At 43.3% G+C, this 15888-nt stretch overlaps 1 protein-coding gene across 2 annotated transcripts in view; it reads left to right on the forward strand.

The window, feature by feature from the left end:
• EVA1A (eva-1 homolog A, regulator of programmed cell death) overlaps positions 1 to 15888 on the forward strand; it is a 196531-nt gene that overhangs the window by 93552 nt on the left and 87091 nt on the right. For both annotated transcript variants that reach the window (XM_065730432.1, XM_065730433.1), the window contains one exon: positions 6935 to 7078. In XM_065730432.1, the coding sequence (XP_065586504.1) occupies positions 6935 to 7078 (144 nt within the window). The remainder of the gene's footprint in view (positions 1 to 6934; positions 7079 to 15888) is intronic.

Here is a 15888-nt window from a genome sequence, read left to right on the forward strand (position 1 = left end):
GCATTATATCACCGAGATTAATTCCAGCATTAAAGCTGATACTGTCCGCAAGCTCCAGCTGGTAGAATTCTCCAGTATGGTTTCGGCGTCATCTGATTTGGGTTTTACCCTGGCAGAGGCCGGGCAGATGAAGACAGCAGATCCAAGAGTAATATCAGCCTGCCAGTCCTGGAATACTAAATTGAAGTGGTAAAATGAATTGCCTTCCAAGGGCTTAGGCTTAGAGTTGAGAAACAAAGCTGCCCAGCTGTACACAGGCCTTTTGTGGAGGCCCACTCAGTCCTGGCATGCTAACAAAACCAAATCAGGAGAAGCCTTCCCCCAGCACCAAGGTTACCTCATTGAAGAAGAGGAGATGGATATTGGTTGTAGGTGATTCCTCCATAACAGGAAACTGAGCGTCCAATGTTCTGAGCAGACCCTCTCAGAGAAGTCTGCTGTCTTCTCAGCACGTGGGTGAGGGACATCACCAGGAAACTACCTAGCCCTGTACAACTGACAGACCATGAGCCCTTACTGCTTTTCCATATGGAGAGAGACGATGTGGCTACACATGGGTCAACGGCTGTATCAGAAGGGACTTTGGAGTCTTGGGACAACGACTAAAGGAATTGCGTGTGCAGCTCATCTGTTTTTTTTTTCCTGCCTGCTGTGTTGGGTAAGGATGCAGTAACAAACCGGAGGATCACTTCTTTAAATACTCGGCTTCATGGCTGATGTCACTGCCAGAACTCTGGGTATTTTGAGAACCAATTAGCTTATTTGGTACTGGGTGTCATGGTTTTATGATGACACTGGGTTTGTGGGCGCCAGATGGGGTTTGCTTTCTCAAAGAGGGAGAACATGAGTAATATCAGGGTTGGAAGCTGCCTGGGCTGTAGTGACCGTGCGATGGAGTTCATGCTTTGTAGGGACGTGAGGCAGGTGAAGAGTAGAACTAGGAAGCTAAACTTTAGGAAAGCTAACTTCCAGCTGCTCAGTGAGTTAATCAACAAAGCACCCTGAAACTGTCCTCATGGGCAAGGGTGTGAAGCAGAGCTGGCAGGTCTTTAAGGAGGCTTTCTTCAGGGCACAAGAGCTCTCTATCCCCAGGTGTAGCAAGTCAGGAAAGGAAGGTGAGTGTCCAGCATGGCTGAACTGGGACCTGCTGGTCAAGCTGTAGAGCCAGAAGAAAATGCACAGGTAGTGGAAACACGGACAGGTACCATGGTGAGAGTATAAGGAAGCTGCTAGGCTGTGCTGGGATGGGGTCAGGAACACTGAGGCCCAGCTTGAACTGAACTTGGCAAGGAAAGGCAAAGAACAAGAAAGGCTTCTACAGGTATCTCATCCAGAAGAGGGAAGTCCAGAAGGGTGCCCTCACAGACTAGAAAAGATCAAAAGATGCACGACCAGCAGGTCAAGGGATGGGATCTGCCCCTCTGCTCTGTGCTGGTGGGACCTCACCTGGAGTACTGTGTCCACATGTGGAGTCCTCAGTACAGGAGGGACATGGAGCTGTTGGAGTGTGTCCAGAGGGCCACAAAAGTGATCCAAGGGATGGAGCAGCTGTCCATTGAGGACAGGCTGAGAGCTGGGGCTGTGCAGCATGGAGAGGAGAAGGCTGCGAGGTGACCTGAGAGCGGCCTGTCAGTATCCAAAGGGGAGCGACAGGAGGGAAGGAGGCACTCTTGAGCAGTGTCTGTGGATGACCATTAAAGGTCCCTTCCAACTCAAAGGACTCTATGATTCTGTGCCTTTGTGGAGTGACTCTATGTAGACATGCAGCAGTAGTAAGGCTGGAGGAAAGTACAACTGTTAGAAAGCAGGTTCAGGAGTAAAGATGATAAAGTGAGATGATCCCATTTTCCCCCAGACCTGAACATTAGTTTGAAATACCATATTTCAAAAGTATAGCTTATATCTTTAAACACTTGTATTGGAGTCTCAGTGTAGCCAGGAATTTTATTCTTAGTGTACTGGGGCTATCCAAGACCCATGAAAGCAGAGAGTGACTCTGTCCCAGCCTTGGTAAGTGCATTCTCTATCATCTGTGAGGACAGAAAGTGTTGGGTTGTTTTTTTTTTTTGTTTTTTTTTTTTTTGTTTGCTGTGGGATTTGAGCTTTGTGGGCTTTAAAAGGTTCCTGTCAAGGACCTGGCTCTACTTCGCAGTACTTCCATTCGACTTAGTTATGGAACTGGCATTTCTGAGTCATTCCCCATGTATCTGACACATGAAATCACTTGTTTGTCACTGATGTTAGTGTAGTGTTTAATATCACATGCACTGTTTTCACTTAGTAAACAAACAAGCCACAAAAGTAATGAGAGTCCTGAGTAAGTGTGGCATCTGGTGCAAATGAAAGTGCCAAATCCAGTTTTCCTCTTCTGAAGAACAGGAAATGTGAGTTTGGCCAGCTGTGCAGGGCCACAGCCCAACTCTGCCACATTGCTGGGCCTGCCTCTCCTGCATCTTCTTGATGCAGCTACATCACTTCTTGGTGCTAGCTACATCACTTATGGAGAAGAGAGCGCCTATTTTATTGCTTCTCTGAGGCAACTGGAAGTGAAGACTTCATACCTGGAATCATTTCATGAAGAAGTACATGTACACTTGGAATTCTCACTTCAATCCAGCTCCCTTATGGGTTATTTACTCTTGGAAGTTAAACTACAGGTGTGTACATCTTAAGATGGAGCATGAGCGATTTGGGTGTTTTTATACTCCTAAGACATGTTGCCACTTCTAGATGTTGTGATGGTAACTGTGATTTATGAGGGTGCCACAGCCTCATTACTACTCCTCTGTCTCTCAGGCATGTTTTTGACATCCCAGGTGCTTGTTAATGAGGTAATAAAGGTGCTAGATATTTTGGCATCCGATGGAATTACCTCTTTATTACAAATCCTTTGAAGCGTACAAGGGAGATAATCCCATTTGGACCACGCTGCTGTATTTTTTCAGTTCATTGTGTTGTGTGGAGGACCAACAAGTTAACAGCTGAAAATACGAGAGAAGGAACCAAGCTAATTCCAGTATAGGTGCAATCCTCCCTAAAAGTGCTGTGGGCTGCTTGCCCTGGCAGTTCTGGAAGTGCACAGGGCATTTGTGATTAGAAGCTGTCTGCAGAAAAAGTAAGGGAAAACTTGCCATTGTGACCAAAGTGAATGCTTTGTGCTATAGAGTCTATTTATTTGTTTATTTATTTATTTGGACTGAAAGAATATGACTGATTCTAAGAGAATTCTAAGAGAATTTCTTTTCTTTTCTTTTCTGAAAGAGTGGTCAGGCACTGGAATGGCCTGCCTAGGGAGGTGGTTGAGGCACCATCCCTAGCGCTGTTCAAGAAGCGTTTAGATGAGGTGCTTAAGGACTTAATTTAGTAGTTGGGTAGAGATAGTGATAGGAGGATGGTCGGACTAGATGATCTTATAGGTCCTTTCCAACCTTATGAACTTATGAACTTATGAATATCTCAATTCTTACCATGGGCAAAATGAATGCTCAGTTTTGGGCTCCTCAAATGGAGAGATGTTGAAAATCTGCAGCAAATCCAGTGAAAGGCCACCAAGGTATTCAGGGACTGGAACACCCAGCATATGTACAGATGCTGAAAGAGCTGTGTTTGGTTGCTCTCATGAAGAGGAAGCTCAGGTGGGGATGTTGTTGTTTTTGTAATACCTAACGGGTGGATGTGCAGAAGGCTTCTTAGGAATGCAAGGCAAAGCAAACAAATCAATAAACAAACCCAACAAAAATAATCACAAAAGCAATCAGCAGGAGCTGCAGGACTGGAAATCTGATTAGATACAGTGGGAAAAATCCTTAAGCTGAAGAATGCCATAGCCCAAGGAGGTTGGGGAATATTCATCTGTGGATATTTTCAAAACTTGCCTGGGCAAAATCCTGAGTAACCTGATGTAACTTCAAAGCTGGCCCTGTTCTGAGCAGGAGGCTGTGCTGGGTAAGCTCCAGGTACTGCTTCCAATGAAGTTATTGTGTGGTTTATGTGCTACAGTCCAAACTGGTGACTTTTCAGTATTATTTGAATATTCAACTATTTCAATGTTTTCAATATTAAAGTCTCTAAAAATTCCATATGAAGCAGGCTTTTTAAATCTTGGTTCTTTACTTCCTGCGCTAGGGGATTTTATCCACATGTATGATGTGGGCACGCAGATTCTCTTCTGCTTTCTGCTCATTTTGTCTAGTATGGATTGAGCTGGAGCAGCCTGGCGGTTGGAGAGTCGAGCATTTACTGCTGATGCTTAAATGAATATGGAAGGCTTAGGCTTGTACCCTAAGAAGTTGGAAATCTAGATCTACCTGAATGCTGGCAAACTAACAGTGCCAAGGCCTGGACACGGATATTGGAAGTAGATCCTTTGTACTGTTAAATTATACTATAGTTGTTGCCATAATTAGCTCTCTTGGCCCAACTAACACTCACCTAGGCAGTCCAGAAACTGGTTTCAAGCTGTATATAGGACAGGGATGATTCCCATTGTGTTTCACCACTCTGTTTTGGAAGGTAAGAGTATTTAATAGTATCAGTGTTGGTTGTTCCAACACGGCCTCAGGGCCTGGGAATGGGCCAGGGAAGTTTTCATTTACCAGCATACACACAAGCCAAACAGCGACGGCTTGTCCTTAGCACTGTTAAAATACAAATAGGAGTAGCAGTGTTAGGACCTGCTCTGGCAGATGGAGTTACATGGCTCTCTGCTTGGCCATTATGACTTGGGCTACGTTTGCATTGGTTGGTGGGACTGGGGAAGAGGCTAGAGCAGCAGGGTCCCACAGCTGTCTGTCAGCAGCATTGTTTTTGTGGGTAGCATAGGCGAGACTGTCTGCTGGGGAAAGTAAAACCTGAAAAGGATAGCAACAGGATTATGCTCATGTACTATACTGAGTACAGTGAGAAAGAGACCGTTGCCTGATGCTGTGACTGGCTGACACTGTGTCCATGTGGCGAAATCCTCTACCATGTAACCCTGCTCTTCTTCTCAGAAGATCCAGGGAAGCCTTTGGCAAACTGGCAATTGGAAACAGCCCTTGTTGTACCTCACACTGGTCCTCTGCACTGTCTGGAATAATGCTAGATGGCAAAATCACACTAGCAGGATAACACTTAAGCTATTTGTGTTGGGATTCGGGCCTTGTTTGGTTTTGTAGAGCCGATGAGGCTTCTAAGATCAGTGTGGATAGAGATTGTAGCCTCCTGTGTGGCAGAAAGGAGCTTGTCGATACCAAGATATGACTGATGATGGCTAGAAAAACTGGTGATATTAGCATACAGCATTTCCAGTGTGCTAACTGTAGAGAACAGCCTCCTGAAGAGCCAGCCTAGTCTGTTGAGCTGGAAAGCAGAGTCTGTGGCTTCTAACCATTGAAACCACTCATTCCTACAAGAGGAGATCCCAAAGGCTGATGAGCCCAGAGCCCTGCGCTGCCCTGTGTCAGATCACAGCCAGCTTCAGCTGCTCCTAAGGGACTGCCAGCGGCCAGAGCTGAGCCGTGAGCCATGCTGGGAGTGCTCTGGGAGGGCAGACTGAGGAGAGGGAAAAGCTGTCACACAACAGCATGTGGGAGATAGGAGTGAGAAATGGGAGAGAAGCAGCCCTGCAGCCCTCAAGGGCTGTGCAGAAGGAGGGCAGGAGGTGCTCTGCTTGGAGAGCGGTGGTTGAAGGATGCACATGTGGGATCAGGAGGGGAAGGATGGTGAGAAAGGGGTAGAGGCTGAGCATGGAGTTAAAGTATTGTGGACAGACCTGAGCCCCAGTTTGCCATTCCTCTGCACTGCTCAGGAGGAAGAAGTAAAGGAGGGTGGATGGGGATGAAGGTGTTAGTAGTTTGCTTTCAATTCTTACTGCTCTTGTTTGTTAGTGATAGCTAACAAATTACATTAATCTAATGTTTAGTCTGTTTTGTCTGTAACAGTAATTGGTTTGATATCTCACTGTCCTTATCTCAACCTATGGTCCTTTTTTCATTGTGTTTTCTCCACTTGACCTGTTGAAGAAGGGGAGTGAGGGAGCAACATGGTAGTGTTAAACCATCACACATTTTCTATTGTTTGATACCTTTTAGGGTCTATTTTCTCCTTCCCTGCTTCTAGTGACCAAAGGGGTCCGTGTTCTTTTCTCTGTAGATTTTTCTATTGCTTTCACTTCTTAATGTTGGAGAAATACCATCTTGTTGATTCCCATTGTCATTGGTATGGTTGGACAGTGAAAGTGAACTGTCAGTGTAGCTCTGAAAATGCGTAGAGCTTATCCTCTCTGCCTTATGTGAGAAAACAGTAGCAAACAATCTGATAAGTTCTTACTTTTGGAGTTTTGTGTGTTCTCAAGTCTTGATCTGACAAATACTCATACTTGCATGAGACAAACACAGTTAAAAGAATATTTTTCCCTAGATGGTGAATGGTGAAACTGTAATTATTTGACCTCATAGTACCCCTTCTTAGGCTTAGAAATACAGCATCTGCTAAGAATAGACAGGGACACTGGCCACCTCTGTTTGCAGAAGTGATGTGGAAACTGGAGACTTGAGACAGCTCACTTGCATGTAGCAAGGGCTAAAAAGCCTCCCAGACCTCCTGCACTCACTCTCCCTCTTCCCCTCAAAATGAGACAAGTAAAATCTAAAAAATCTACATGCACAGATCAGTTTTACTCATCCCTGAACGACATCACAAAGTCCAACTTCCTTAAACTCATACAGTGGAAACTTGCTAATAATTTTGCTTGTTGCTGTGATGAGTTGCATTATCAGACAACTAAATAAATTTCCATGAGTTCCATGTCCATATTTTAACTGTAATCCATGTATTTTCTTTTCCTATGACAGTCTTCTAATTTACAAGGAAGCTTGTAGTATTTTGGGATAAATACACTGGAAAGAGACTCCTGAGATCTTTTTTCCATGCCCTGTCTTTTTATCCCTTATAGAGTGCAAGTCAGCTACTGCTCTCCAACTCATGATCAAGCGCTGCCACGGGAAAAGAAGTTGTAGCGTATATGCTAGCACGTATGAATTTGGAGATCCTTGTTATCCTGGCATCCAAAAGCATCTGAATGTCATCTATACCTGTGGTGAGTCATCAGAAAAAGCTCTCACTGGGGTATGTGTTTGATGAGCAGCAGTATGTGAAGAATTAGAAGAGTTATGCACGTACATATGAAGTTGTTGAGCTTCATTGTTATTTTCATTTGGTTAAAAGAGAAAGCCTGTGGATTACCTGAGAGGCTTAATTTGGTCTCTTTTTCTATGTACTGAGTTGACAGAAATAAAGCAGAAAACGTGGAAGTGACATTTTGTGACAGCACTGCCTTTTTGAGGCAGCAAAATCTGTTGGCCCATTTGATGGCTGGACTGGATGACCTCAGTGGTCTTTTCCAGCTGTAATGATTCCATGACCCATCAGGTGTCTATATCCTGAATGTTATCCTGCTGATTCATTTACCTGCAACAAGGTTGTGGTTAACAGTGGGATCCTTTTTGTTCTGTTCTGTATTTCATTTTTTACCAATCAATAAGGCAATCACTAATCCACATCCAGGACATTCGTTGAGAAAACTTCAGATAAACATAGCAATATTTTCTTAAGAAAATGCTGCCGTATGAAAAAATAAGTGTCTTCTGTTGGGATCATAAGTCATAGGGCTGAATAACACTATTGCTATCTGACTAATCATTCTGTGTCAGAAAAGAGTACGATTGTTCCTCTCTGAACAATGCAGTATGAAAACAACTTCAGATCTGATTTTTCCAGTGAAGAAATTTTGTTCGTTTGTAGCTGATAGATATGAAAATATTTGCTTGAGGGTTTTGTTTGTATAGTTGTTGCTAGGATCAGCTCTGCTTCTCTTCTGTTTCCTTCTTCATTCACTGGAAGGAGAAATTCTGGTGCTGATTTGAATCTGCTGAGTAGATGAGCCATCTGATGTAGTGGAGGAGGTGCTGGCAGTGTCTTCAGACAACAGAAAGCTTGTGGATGAATCCCTATGTGCAACAGCAGCGTGCCAAGTCTCACATATGATTTTTTTTTTGATATGGAGATGCTGTGGAATTTGTATAGATGCTATAGTATGGCTGATGTGTGGCCTGTTCAAAAACAGAGAGGGAGAATTGGGAGTGTGAAGCTCTGAGTGCCTGCCTGGCTGTTTCATTTGGCAGAAGCAGTGGAAATGTTAAACTTTTTCTTCCTTGTCACTTCTTTGTTTTTGTTTGAAATCTATTAGGAAGAAATAGAAATATCTATGCAAAGCCTTACAAATTTTCTTGCTGGGGAGTTGAGATTATGTCATATTTTTTCATAGAGAGATTGGAGAAAATCTCATTCTCATGGGAATGTGAGCTCCATAATTCAAAATCAGGAACAAACCAAACAGGGCCCCATGGTGTATTTCCAAGAAGATATCTCCCTCTAAGCCCTGTGCAGCCTCCTTCAGGCATTGTGGTTCTGGTCCCAGCGACCACTATAGAAGACATTAGTGATCTTAGTATGACTTCAGCTTTCCTTGTCAAAGCCTAACTGCATCAGGAAATGAGTCACGCTTGAGAGCACAGTATGCCATGGTTTGGTTTTGTGAAATCTGTCTCATTCTTTGAGGATGTCCATGGCACCTGTTCAAAACAATGTTCTCAGGCATGACTGAGCTGGCGTTTGTGATCATCACACACGTAATTCTCCTCTCAAATAGCATAATCCTTCAAAATACAAAACTCAAATAAGCAAGAAATCGAATTCTTGTTCCATGTGTTAATGTTGGATCAAAGTAGATTCTGGTATTCCCTTAAAAGAAATTATAAAACCAAGCAACTTGGTGTTTTATGGTTTAGAGAATAATTGCAGTGTAGAGAACTTCCAGTTGGATATCTACCTGTTTCAGGTTCTCATAAAGATGCATGCATTATTACTTCTGCTATGGTGTTCTCCCCACTTAGACAAAACCCATGGGTGTGAAAAGGGACAGGCTTTGACTGCTGTAGCAGAAATGCTCAGTCATGGCCTGAAGCAGTGATGGAGCACCTGGTGGGAAGACAGGGCCTTCCATTCCATTATAGCATTACCACTGCTATCAGCGACTATCAAGACTTTCTTTTGATTTAGGTGCTTGCTTCTGTGACTTATGTCTCAATACATACTATTTTTTCCCCCATCTCTTGGCATTGGAGACAGTGGATTCATGCGGGGTAGGTTGTGGCTTTGTTGGTTTTCACTAGAGAGAAGTGAAAGACACAGGTGTCACATGGAGGCAGGATGTACATCACAGATTTCTCTGAGCATTGCCTCAGCTGTGGTCTAAGTGACCATGTCACTTTGTCTTATCTGTGACAAAAAACTGATGTGTCTATGTTAGGAGTTACTGACCATCAGCACCTCTGCAGAAGAGGTGGTGAGAGCAAGCCCCCTGGTGGATGTGCTACTGTGGGTGGGAGGACTTTCAAACAGACTTTTTCCTTGTGATAAACTTTAATAGTTGTAGATTCAGGGTAGCTGAACTCTGCTCATGGTGCTAAGTCACGAAGAGGGCTGGAAAGAAAATCATGTCTCCTGCTGACAGAAATTCCTAAATAAATAAATAAATAAAAAATCCAATGTGGGGTTAATTTATGAGGTGATAAAGGATTACATTAATTCAAAACTTGTTTTGTGAGCAGAAATCATGGCCCTTTTGCTGAGGTGGACTTTGTGGCAACCATTAATTATTAATATTGCTGAATGCAAACTGGTGCAGTTTGCATAGAGCAATAGATAGTGAACAGCAAGTGATGTGTTGTTTCTGAGTCTTGGTAAAGTCTGAAAAAGTCTCTTGGCCCGTTCTTGTATAACTTGCCAGGAGGAGCTGAGCCCTGTTCCTGATCTCTTGCCTTCTTCAGGAGGTAAACAGGTAAGGCTTTGGTTTCTCATTAGCTATTTCCAAATTCCTTGGAGGTTCATTCCTACAGCATCTGTGTTTTATTCGTTGTAAGAATGCCTTCCAGACATGCACAGCTATGTTGATGAATCTGGTTTTAAGGGAAGGGGTGGTTATATGAGCTTTAACAAGACTAAGGGCAGTGTCTTCCATTTCTATTACAAGAACTCCATGCATAGCTACAGGCTTGGGGCGGAGTGGCTAGAAAGCTGTGTGGCAGGAAAGTGTCTGGGGATGTTAGCTGACAGCTGGCTGGATGTGAACCAGCGGTGTGCTCAGGTGACTGAGACTGCCAACAGCATCCTGGCCTCTACCAGAGATAGCACAGTCAGCAGGACTAGTGAGGTGGTCAGCCGTCTGTATTCAGCCCTGGAGAGGCTGCACGTTGAGTACTGTGTTCAGTTTTGAGGCCCTGACTACAAAAAAGATGTTGGGGCTCTGAAGTGTGTTCAGAGAAGGACAATTAAGCTGTGAAGGGTCTGGAGCACAAATCCTACAGGGAGTGGCTGAGAGAACAAGGATTGTTCAGCCTGTGGAAGAGGCTCAAGGGGGACCTTAACATGCTGTACAGCTCCCTGAAAGGAGGTTGTAACGAGGTGGGGATTGGCCTCTGCTCCCAAGTAACAGCAGTAAGACAAGATGTGGTAGCCTCAAGTTGTGCTAGTGGAGGTTCAGGTTGAATATCAGGAAAAATTTCTTCTCAGGAAGAGTGGTGAAGCATTAGAGTGGTGAAGCATTGCTGCCTAGGGAGTGGTGGGGTCACTGCTCCTGGAGGTGTTCAAGATGAGGGTAGATGTCACGTGGAGGGACATGGTCTAATGCCAGCACAGGCATGGATTTATTGTTGGACTGGATGATATTAATGGTCTTTTCAACCTTAATGATTCTGTGATCAAACTTTTTCTCCAGCTTAATTTTTTGGATAATTTGTTGTCATTATTTCAGTGAATGAAAATCCTTGTGTACAGTTTCAAGTCAATATAGCAGTATCCGTGCTCCATATCATGTTGTATTCCTTTGCATTTTTCATTAAACAGCCATTAGTATCACACAGCTGAGATGGAAGTGCTGTAAGATGGTGTTTTCATACAAGATGATTCAAACAATTGAGATAGCGGTCTTCCCTGTACTTCAGGGTCCCATTAACCCAGCCAAGGAAACAGGTGGAAACCCTCCAACATAAACAAACAAAACATTCTGAACCTGAACTTTGGCAGGAGCAGGAATACTAAAATTTGATCCAAAGCTGAATTGAGCTGTCGAGAAGGTGGGATTTTCCAGTACATGTGTCCCATTATTGCATTAATGAATACATTAATTATGATTTAAATAGGAAAAGGCAGGTTCATTTTGGGGAAGAATGTAATGCGGTGGGATTGATTTCTAAGCATGACAACTGTAATGGGAGGGAGATACAAGAATCTTAGCTCTGATTTTCATTTAAAATACTCTGAAACTCTGAGATGGTAACAACAATGAGAGTAATAATGCACCTGAGAAATACAGTGCAACAAGGGTGTTGTGAAATCCTTCTCTCTTTCTTTCTATTCCCATTCCCCCCACCCCTGGCACTCTTGTCTTTCTTAGATATCAAACACTGTGTTTGCAGTATCTGCAGGTAGCTTGCTAGTGTCATTGTTGCTGTGATTTTGTACTTATTGATGGCAGTACTCCTGACCTTTTCTTTTTCCTTAATTGTCTGTTCATTGTTGTCAAAGATTCCCTTTAACTCTCTCAACATTGTTCCTCTCCAGTGTTCTAAACTTTTCTTGTGCCTGTTCTGAATTATAACTCAGCAGTGAATTTAACGTTAAGTTGCATTTTTGTAATATCACTTGTATTCAAGGAAGTATTTAAGTATGTGTTTTAAGTCTGTCCCATACGTAAGTACCATGAAAGTTTAACGTTTTCTTAAGTAATTCCTTGAATGGGGCTTGTCTGTATGTAGTGAGAGCAGTGCTGTAAGTCAAGAAGTGAGCAATCCAAAGTGACTGCTATACTGCCCGCCAGACCTGACCCCTTGCAGTCAATTGGAGACTGCAGCTATAAGCCCTCTGGTAAGCACCTCCTGATCTCTAAATGTGTGAATTGATCAGAGATGGCTTGATGGGGAAAAGAAAAATCAGAGATTGTGAATTTCTTTCTAGGTGTGTTTCAGTGGTTTGGTTATCAGGGCTGTATAACAGTTAATTGCAGTGCTTTGTTAGGTATGGCTATAACAAAATGGAGGACACGTGGCATTAGGAGTATACTTGATGTGAGGATCCATCACATGTTAGGTGCAACTGTCCCTCGCTTGATTTGTGCTTGATAGAAAGGGCTCATTGGGCTGAGAGCTAATGAACCATCACAGGTAACTCAAATCTCTTGGAAAATCCTGCAGTTCTGTTGCATTAATAATTCTGCCATCCTGCTTGATGAGGCAATAAGCAAAGTCTTAGAGGCCTCCAAGACAACTCCATTACAACTTGATGAGAGAACTTGGTAAGTAAAGGATAAAGCATGACTGCAGTCATCAGCCAAAGCTGTTCTGTGGCAGCTTGGTGCTACTGAGAGACTGAAGGGGCTGATGAGGGGCAGTGGAGATGTCTGAGTATGCTGACCTTCATGTTCTATGGATACTCGGGAAAGCAGTTTGACTGCCTCCAGAATGTTGTGGTTAAATATCCTGTGAGGTATGTTAGACTAGAGGCAGGCTTTATTTTAGATGAGAGCACCGAGGTAGTTGTCTTTGTAATCATGATGAGGAGAGAGGCTGAAGCTCTGCATGAAGACACTCCTGTCATCATAAAGGGACCATGCTGTAGTCCAAAAGCTCCTGCACAGTAAGTTTGTCAGTGTTTCAGACTGGATATAGGTAATGGACTCTACTGCTGTGGAAATTTACAAATTCCTGAATGTAGAAGATGTACTTCTATTACTGCGGAAGTGCTTTCTCTTGATTAGGAAAAGCAATGTCCAGGATCTGCAACAAATGAGGGGAAAAAGTAATTCCAGACTTCAAATTAAACACAAAGCCTTTTAGACCCCTTTTGAAACAGGGCAGTATGGACAGTGTCTTGCTGGAGGAAGACACAATATGTAAAAGGGACTTCTTTTCTTCAGAAGTTATAGAACCTATTTTTGCCAGCAAACATGCAATTCAGGAAACTTAGCTCTAAGGATATTAAACTGCGTATGTGATGCTTGAAACTGTCTGAACAGGTTTCTTTTGCCATATGGTGAAACAGATCTCAGAGGCGCTTAGATTTTAAATTCATGGACACATGGTTTGACCTACTAAGTAAATGAAGAATAGAATAATAGTATAATCCCAATAAGTTGCTGCTTTCATTCTCACAACTCATGGTCCAGGTATGGCTTGAGACATATGTTCAGAACCTCAGTCTTATTTTCCTAAGATGACAAGAGTGCCTAGTATTGCTTTGTATCAAGCCTATGCTTCTGGTCAAGTTCTATCATTTAAAAAGCTATCCAGTGCCTTGTAATGACTGCAAATAATGAAACATTCATGAAGTGGGGTTCATTTAACTGAGTGCAGATGTATAAGCCACAGAGATTTATAGTATAAACATTCCCATCTGAGAAAAATTCCTTTTATAGGTAATGGAGAGAAACAGCTGCTTTTGAGGCACAAATCATCTCCTCCTGAAGTGGATGCCTGGAAGAGATGAACAGCATATTTTGTAGTGACAGTTCCCCTGTACTAACTATAAATGGAGCTTCTTATACCCTTCTGAGATATTGTTATCTGTACATAAGACTCCTACGGTGCACATATCTACATCTGGTTAGATGGCTCACAAGCATTATGTTCTTGGGCAAGTGCTTGACATCTGTCTTTTTTCTTTGCCTTGGTTTCTGCTCCCACTGTTGGATTTTTCTGATCGTTTGTCCTTAGTTTTGTTGTAGATTGCCATGGACTGCAGTTGGTGCTGTGGGAGAGGGTGCAGAGTAGCGTGAAACATTTGGTTATAGCATTTGTTTCCTGTTCCTGCAAGTGAATGGGTGTATTGCACCTCCTTTCAGGCTTCTGTGGTTCCATTAGGGAAAGAAAAGAAAGCCTCTTTCTTCTTTTAGAAACTGAGATCTTACTTCCAGAAATTCTCAAACTTCATAGGATTTATTAGAACAGTATGTATGTAACAGGGTAACTGAAGAGTGTCCTGTGATGGGTCAGACCTGCCAGTTTAAGGCTGATGTTTTCCAGTTTCTCAGGCTGTAACTTTCTCATCTTTACTAATGTTCCAGTAACTTTTTTTTTTGGTGGATGCAGTTTCCTGGACCTTGGAGAGAAGCAGAAAAGGACACTGCTTGTTAAGCAGAGCTCTTATAATTTGTATCAACAGCACAAATCTAGGGGAGATCACTTATAGGTTCATAGGTTCATAAGGTTGGAAAGGACCTACAAGATCATCTAGTCCAACCATCCTCCTATCACTATCTCTACCCAACTACTAAATTAAGTCCTTTAGCACCTCATCTAAACGCTTCTTGAACAGCGCTAGGGATGGTGCCTCAACCACCTCCCTAGGCAGGCCATCCCAGTGCCTGACCACTCTTTCAGAAAAGAAATGCTTCCTCAGGTCTAATCTAAATCTTCCCCGGTGCAACTTGTGGCCATTCCCTCTCGTCCTGTCATTACTTATCAGGGAGAAGAGGCCCACCCCCTCCTCACCACAACCCCCCTTCAGGAAGTGGTAGAGTGCAATAAGGTCTCCTCTGAGCCTCCTCTTCTCCAGACTGAACAATCCCAGCTCCCTCAGCCGCTCCTCATAAGACTTGTGCTCCAGACCCCTCACCAGTTTTGTTGCCCTTCTCTGAACACGCTCCAGGGCCTCAATGTCCTTCTTGTAGTGAGGGGCCCAAAACTGAACACAGTACTCGAGGTGCGGCCGTACCAGAGCTGAGTACAGGGGGATGATCACCTCCCTGCTCCTGCTGGCTACACTATTTCTAATCCAGGCCAGGATGCTGTTGGCCTTCTTGGCCACCTGGGCACACTGCCGGCTCATGTTGAGCCGAGCATCAACCAACACCCCCAGGTCCTTTTCCTCTCTACGTTCTTCAAGCCATAATCACTGATTAGTTAAAGGCAAGATCTCTTTTGCTCACCAGAGCTAGAGTGAGGCACTCAACTCTGCTTGGAGATAACTGCTATGAGCAGAATGTAGTGGCTCTGCTATCACACATCAAGGAAGAGTATGCTATAGAGGTTTAAGCTTAGCAACTGCACAAGAATGTGGATTGTGAGTGATGTGTCCAGGAACAAACTTAGCTGGGTGTTTATTAAAAAAAAGGCACAAAGAGCCTAATGAGTTTGAAGATGAAACTTGGTAAATAAGGTAATGAGAAGCTGTGAGTGTGTGGCTCCTGTTTGACTTTGCTTACTGTACAACTCACTATAGCATGGTCCAAGTTGTACACCCAGAAGAGTCCAAACTGACCCAGATACAGCAAGCCTTCATTACCAGCAAAGAATGAGGCTGTCTGACATAGATTAGGATAAATAAATATTCTGAGGAAGCAGAGCTTGGCATCTCAGGTGGAGGAGAAACAGGTGATGCTGTCACCTCTAGAGAAAGGATTGGAAGCCCTTTAATTATTGCAGAGAAGAAACGAAGACCTGGAGATAAAAGTCATTGCCTTGGGGATAAGGAGGAAGGGTGAAGGGGCTGGAGGACTGAGAGAGAGTTCAAAGGACACCTTTTATGGTGATCCTAAGCAGAATGCCATCTCACAATTAGGCAAGGTTTGCAAGTCTGTTGCTGTGGTCATTCATTTCAGCTCTTACTAGAAATCATGTAAGGCTTTTATTATGGGGAAAAAAGAGTCCCATAAAGAGTTAATTAAATTACTCTGACTCTCCTGATACACTCAGGTGTGTGCATGTGAATCCTTTATTCCTTTTTCTTTCTTTTTGTTTTGTTGTCTTGCATTTGATAAAGACTGCTGTCTTTAAGTCACAGAGGGATGGATAA

This window comes from Cyrtonyx montezumae, unplaced genomic scaffold (assembly GCF_038088225.1).
Source record: "Cyrtonyx montezumae isolate F1298 unplaced genomic scaffold, pur_monq_1.0 scaffold_13, whole genome shotgun sequence".
Lineage (NCBI taxonomy): Eukaryota > Metazoa > Chordata > Aves > Galliformes > Odontophoridae > Cyrtonyx > Cyrtonyx montezumae.